This window comes from Cynoglossus semilaevis, chromosome 8 (assembly GCF_000523025.1).
Source record: "Cynoglossus semilaevis isolate Cse_v1.0 chromosome 8, Cse_v1.0, whole genome shotgun sequence".
Lineage (NCBI taxonomy): Eukaryota > Metazoa > Chordata > Actinopteri > Pleuronectiformes > Cynoglossidae > Cynoglossus > Cynoglossus semilaevis.
In genome coordinates, this window is record NC_024314.1 from 10,128,655 (window position 1) to 10,135,094 (window position 6,440).

The 6,440-nt window shown below is 36.4% G+C and overlaps 1 protein-coding gene across 1 annotated transcript in view; it reads left to right on the forward strand.

Moving 5' to 3' along the window:
- Positions 1 to 656: 656 nt before the first annotated feature.
- Positions 657 to 6,440, forward strand: part of LOC103382027 (liprin-alpha-3-like) — a 22,443-nt gene continuing 16,659 nt past the window's right edge. The window contains exons 1-7 of the mRNA XM_025058093.1: positions 657 to 821; positions 2,553 to 2,627; positions 2,711 to 2,770; positions 2,992 to 3,120; positions 4,022 to 4,114; positions 4,921 to 4,973; positions 5,824 to 5,917. Coding sequence (XP_024913861.1) covers positions 711 to 821; positions 2,553 to 2,627; positions 2,711 to 2,770; positions 2,992 to 3,120; positions 4,022 to 4,114; positions 4,921 to 4,973; positions 5,824 to 5,917 — 615 coding nt within the window. The 5' untranslated portion in view covers positions 657 to 710. The remainder of the gene's footprint in view (positions 822 to 2,552; positions 2,628 to 2,710; positions 2,771 to 2,991; positions 3,121 to 4,021; positions 4,115 to 4,920; positions 4,974 to 5,823; positions 5,918 to 6,440) is intronic.

Sequence of the window (6,440 nt, forward strand, 5' to 3'; positions counted from 1 at the left end):
TATTTTGATTTACTTTTTGTCTTAAACTCAAACGGGGATTTTATTTGATTTATTTTAATTATTAGAATTCTATGATGGTTCTATGTTGTCGAAATAATCTTTTTATAGTAAACATCTCTTCTTCACAGTGAATTTGGAACTGGTGCTTAACTTGCGAAGTACTAGCATTTATGAATTTCCCCACTGTGGGATGAATAAAATATTCCCTATATTTTACAGCTTTTGAGATTTAACCCCAAACCTAAAGCTCTCACTTCTTAACCCAGGTTATGTGTCCCATTAACAGGAGTTTGCTGTGCTGACTAAAGAGCTGAATATTTGCCGAGAGCAGCTGCTGGAAAGGGAGGAAGAAATCAACGAACTCAAGGCTGAGAGAAACAACACACGTGTAAGACGTTGAGCTGCCATTTTGCTCGTTAGCACTGTGACACCCTTTCACGTTACCTCTAACGCCCATTGTGCTTTTTGGAAAAAAAAAAAATGCGACACTGTTTCGTTTGCTGCTTTTTCCTCTCAAACCTAGTTGTTTCTCCTTGTGATCTTTCTGTTTCTGTTAATTTGATCCCGCTCACCTCGCTATTTATTTTTAGAAATCCAATTTTATCTGTCAATTTTAAAACGTTTAGCGTCTTCTGTCCCCTTTTCCCTTAACATAGCTGCTGCTGGAACACTTGGAGTGTTTGGTTTCTCGCCATGAGCGCAGTCTGAGGATGACGGTTGTGAAAAGACAAGCCCAGTCTCCTGCAGGAGTCTCTAGCGAGGTGGAAGTTCTCAAGGCGCTGAAATCTCTGTTTGAGCACCACAAGGCCCTGGATGAGAAGGCAGGTCAAGTTATGACAAACCCAGTATTTACACTCTTGCCAACTTTGTAAAATAAGGTGACTATAAGTAATACAACACCCATTTACCTACGTGCGGTGACGATGAGCTGAGATGGCTGTGTTGCTGCTGCCTGTGCATTGGCTCAGAGTGCACGCAAACTAGCGCCATTTATCCCGTACCGTGCCCGAAGCCCGGTTGCCTCTGAAACGTACTGTACATCAGTGACTGTTGTTCGTACAAGTTAGCCTTAAAGCAACGCAAGCTGCAAAGACTGCCTTTTTCTTTGTAAACTATCAGCAAAACGATCGCTAATTGCTGGGTTTTTTTTTCCGTTGGATCTGCATACAAAGATATTGGTAGGAGGCAGCAGGAAATTTCAACCATGTGGCGTTGGCGAAGTCTGCCGTGCTCAGGCACAGTGCACTTGCACTCACAGCAGTCATAGAATCCGTCAATTAGTTACGTTGCCATGAGAGTTGAACCCGTACAATTAATTGCAAATAACACGCATTGACATCATTTAATCTATTATATATTAAATATTAAATATTAAGTTACTATATTTTATAAATTGCACCTTTTTTTTATCCTTTGGCTGGGTTTGCCACTTATACTGAGGCACGACGTATATATTAAAATATATAATTTCACATGTTGGTTATTTTCACACTGACAGCCGCTAGAGGGCACTCTAGGCTTGTGTACCAGTATCTGCTACTCCTGTACCTAAGGTGCCGTGGGTCATGTTCTCAATATAAAACTAGTCAACAAGAGGGTCAAAAAACTGTTACTGTGTTACTGTGCTTTTTGAATCAGTTCCACTCACAGTGATATTTAAGTGGGTGCAATGGCGATGGTAAGAAGAATGTCTGCTGTTATGTATGTCCCCCAAACCAATTTTTAATACATTGTTCGGGAAGTCTGTGTCTGTGTTACTTCAAGTGCCCTTGAAGTAGCACTCAAAAAAGGTTGGAGACCCCTGATTTTTGTTTTTGTTATTTTTCCCACTGACAGCCGCTAGAGGGCACTCTAGGCTTGTGTACCAGTATAGCAGTCACTCCTGTACCACTGAAAATATACATGTTGGTTATTTTCACAATGACAGCCGCCAGAGGGCACTCTAGCTGCCTGGTGCGACTTATACTCCAGAGCGACTTATAGTCTGGGAAATACGGTACTGCGTATTTAGCTTGACTTTGGCGAACAAAGTCAGGTGTTCGGGTTGTTTGATTTGATTAAACTGGGTATTTTGTTGTACTAAAATGCATAGAAAATAAGGTTTTAATGAATTCTCTGGATGAAAAAAAATTGAAAATTAATTAGGCTAAAATGGAAGATGCGTGTGGCATGTTGAAGGAGCCAAAAAAGGTTTCAGATTAATATTAATATATTAATTAATATGAGTATTGGCAGATATTGTTGCAGAAAAACTTATATTGAGCCATCCCAAAAAAAAAAGATTAAATAAATGAGACATTTTCTTAATGGTAAAAAAAAACAAAAAACAAATTGGTAAATTTTAATATGGTCTGTACTTTTTATCAACTTCCAAAAAAAAAACGAATTGGTAAATTTCAATATGGTCTGTACTTTTTATCAACTTCAACCTTGCATAAATATTAAGCTTAAGGAAGGACATACACACTGTTGTTTTCCTCTTTTACAAAAACAACGTTTGTTGTGAGCAACGTTACGGTCTGTAAATCTCGTAATTTTCCCCAACCACACAGGTGCGGGAAAGGCTGCGAGTGGCCCTTGAGAGGGTGTCAATGTTAGAGGACCAGCTTGCAACATCTTCTCAAGAGGTAATGTCCTATTTCCACATTGTCGTCTCTCTGTGATCATAAGCTAAAAAAAACAAACTAACAAACTATTGTCTCTTTCCCAGGTAATCTCTTTAAAAGACCAAATTAAAAGACGTCAACAAGGGGTGCACGTCGGGCAAGATGTAAGGGAGGGTTTTTGTACATGTCGGTTCCAGTTATTCTGTGTTTATGCTATCACCTACAAAGTCAACAGAAATACCATGTTTTAACATGGGTTTTACAGCCGTGTTTGTCTATTTCGTTTTACTCTTAGCCTGGTTGATGGTCATCTAAAAAACGTTTTAAAACAACTTTTTTTTTTTTTTTTTTATCACTCTCCTTCTATGTATTATTGTCATACAAGCGACTATCTAATGGTCCCTCATCTTGCCTGGAAGACAGCGAGCCAGAGAGGCAGAGAGAAGGCGAGATTGAGCGACAGAGAGCAGAACTCTCCCAGCTGAGGGATAGACTGGCCCTCATGTGTCGGCAGGTTGGTTTCTGTCTGGTCTGGTTTCTTCATAATTTAAATGTTTAAAAAGACATTTTAAATAATTAAAAAAAAAAAAAAAACTTGGATGTTAGTCGAACCTTTGAAACTAAGGCGTTATACTTTAGCTTAAACTAAACAGAGATTACCAATACGGTCTAAAATCAAACTGATATAGCCACAAGTGTCAGTCATCTTATTCGTTTGGTTACATGTACTGATATATATATAAATACTACGAACAGTTGTTTTTAAAAATATTCACAATCAAAGCAGTAATTAAAAAAAACTTAGTCGATTTTATTACCCACTTATTGTGAGTGATATGCCTTCAGAATATATGTTCACATATATATTGTATATAGACACATACATATATATATTTACATATATGTATATGTATGTTGTATATGTATGTTGTTGTTATTTGTATTATTATGCTGCAAATAAATTGTCTTTGTTCATTTATGCATAAGGAGACAGGCATAACATTTAAATACTCTTCCACTAGGTGGCAGCAGATGGATAAATAAAAATAAAAAATAAAAAAAAAAGACTCAAATGTTACCTGCAGTGGTGCAGGAAGCAGGCTGAGATTAGGTGCGCAAATCTATTGAAATGAGTCCAGATTTATTTTTCATTACTTTAATCCAACACAAACAGTCTAAACTTATGCCGAACAGGCAACAAAGGAACAAAGGAACAATGGTTGTTCTTCAGCGTATCTTTCATAGTCTAAACTTATGCCGAACAGGCTAGGCAGGAACAAAGGAACAATGGTTGTTCTTCAGCGTATCTTTCATCAATTCCTGCGAGTATATCAGAGATGTGCTCTGCCAAACCTTATAGACATTCTATAGGTTAAATCCCTGCCATCTCGTATCCCTGTGCTTACACACACCAGGTTGGAGAAATAGAAGAGCAGCTTGCAACCGCCAGGAGGGAGGTGACAAACTCAGAGGAGGCCAATCAGAAGCTCCAAAGGGAAGTAAAGGAGGTCTGTCTGTGACAATCTGTCGCTACCTGGCTAAGATCCTGCACACTTCTTATTGTGTAAATACTAGGATGTATGTTGGAGAACGAGACACTTATATGTGCGTGTATTTCCAAGTAAGTAACGCCAATGATTGACCTTCTCGTCAAGGTTGAAAAACATAAATTTAATAATTAATGAATGAACTAATTAATGTTCACTTCCTGTTTAGAAGAAAAGCATGTCATTCACAATTTAAAAAAAAAGCTGACAATTAAAATTATTTTTTACACCAAAAAATAAAAGACTATGCAATTTTACCTTTTTTTAAAAAATTTGTATAATACTTTTATTTCTTTAGTATTGCAAATTATTTGTCTTTGTACAAGAGATAGTAGACATTTGGAACATTTAAATACTTTCCCACTAGGTGTCAGCAGATGGCTTTAAAAAACTAAAAACGGACAGCGACTGTCGAGAGACTGAGAGCTGTTGAAAGTGACCTTCATGTTTTTTGTTTTTTTTGTTTTTTTCCCAATACCTGCGAGTATATAAGTGTTGTGTTCAACTAAACAGGTCCCGGTTTCGTACAAAATTCGAATTGTCAGTGAATTGAAAGTGGAAGATTATTATAGGTTATACACTTCTGATATTTCTTCCTAATTCTTCTTTTTTTTATGTTTTGTCTGATAAGCCTAACCCTAAACAGACCATTTTAAAACAGCCATTTATACATTGGCATTTTGTCATGCTTAAATTCCTAAAAAAAAACCCACATTTTATTATGTATACTCTTGTATTATATAACACTTCTGTGCTGTTTCCCTCAGGCTCTGTGCCAAAGGGAGGACATGGAAGAACGAATTACCACATTGGAACACAGGTATTATTTTTTTTTTCTTCATTGTTTGAGTGTTGAGGGTTAATGTGTTTTTCTGTGACTTTGAAAGAAAGAATGAACATTCGCATATTATATTCTACTCTCTTGAGCTATTGATAAATAGCTAAATAAATAATAATAATAATAATAATAAATAAATAGATTATTGACAAATAGTTCGCACTATTTATTTCTAACATTTCATTTTGCTGCTCTGCTTTGTTGTGCACCGCAGCTCCGAGATTCAATTCATTTATTGTTTGTGCAACAGTAAATGCTTAAATATGATACATATCAAACCAACAAGGGCTGATGTTTATATTGTGCGATGATAGCGAGCCTGTTCCATCATGTAATTACACAGCCATCATAAAACAATATACAGTATGACGGAAGGTTTAACTGTAATAGGCAGAGAGCAGCCAGTCCAAAACAGTCATCCAGACATGTAAAATAAACAGGATGTCGAGGTCAGTGACAAAGCTGTGTTTACAGTTTACGCCTTTAAGCATTCCTTAAGAGATGTCTAATGTAGAACCGCATGAAAACACAGGACTCCTCTGTAGCAACAATGTAAGAGAACTCCAAGTAGTAGCACCACATACAGTACACAGTTCCATTTTTCCTCCTCTCGACATTAAGAGCTACTCAGCAACGGCAGGAACAAAGACGGTGATTCACAAGTAGTGGGTCTCAACCCGTGGGTTGTGGTCTTTTGATGAAGCGACGCAAAAAAGGTGGACAATGCGGTGAAAAAAGGGTGATCTGAGATTAGATTTACTGAAATGATATACTCTTACATAGAGTACCGGTCCTACAACTTACCACTGACTCAGTTTGTTTTTTAATGCAGGTACCTCAGTGCTCAGAGAGAGGCAACATCTCTCCATGATATCAAAGACAAGCTAGAAAATGAGTTGGCCAGTAAGGAGTCATTGCACAGACAGGTAAGTCAGTCAGTAACTCTACTGTCGTAAGTACAGAAAAGCCACAGATCACTAGGTACATTTTTATCGGCCCCCACCGACCCCACACAACCGCGAATTGAAATGCTATCAAGAACCTGATAAAATGTATTTTTTTATGTATATGTACAAACCACCGTATGAGTTGCTGCCACCTAGTGAGTGTAGGCTGGTTATCAGTTATCAGGTAATTGAGAAGTACTGACATAACGGTTTGGTACATTTTCAGTCAAAAAGAAATGTGGAGTGAGAAAAATATTGATTATGTATATACGTATATATACATATATACATACATATATATATCTATATGTATATATATACATATACATACATATATACATATATACTTATATATACACATATATATAAATATATATGTATATGTATATATATACATATACATACATATATACATATATACTTATATATACACATATATATAAATATATATGTATATGTATATATATACATATACATACATATATACATATATACTTATATA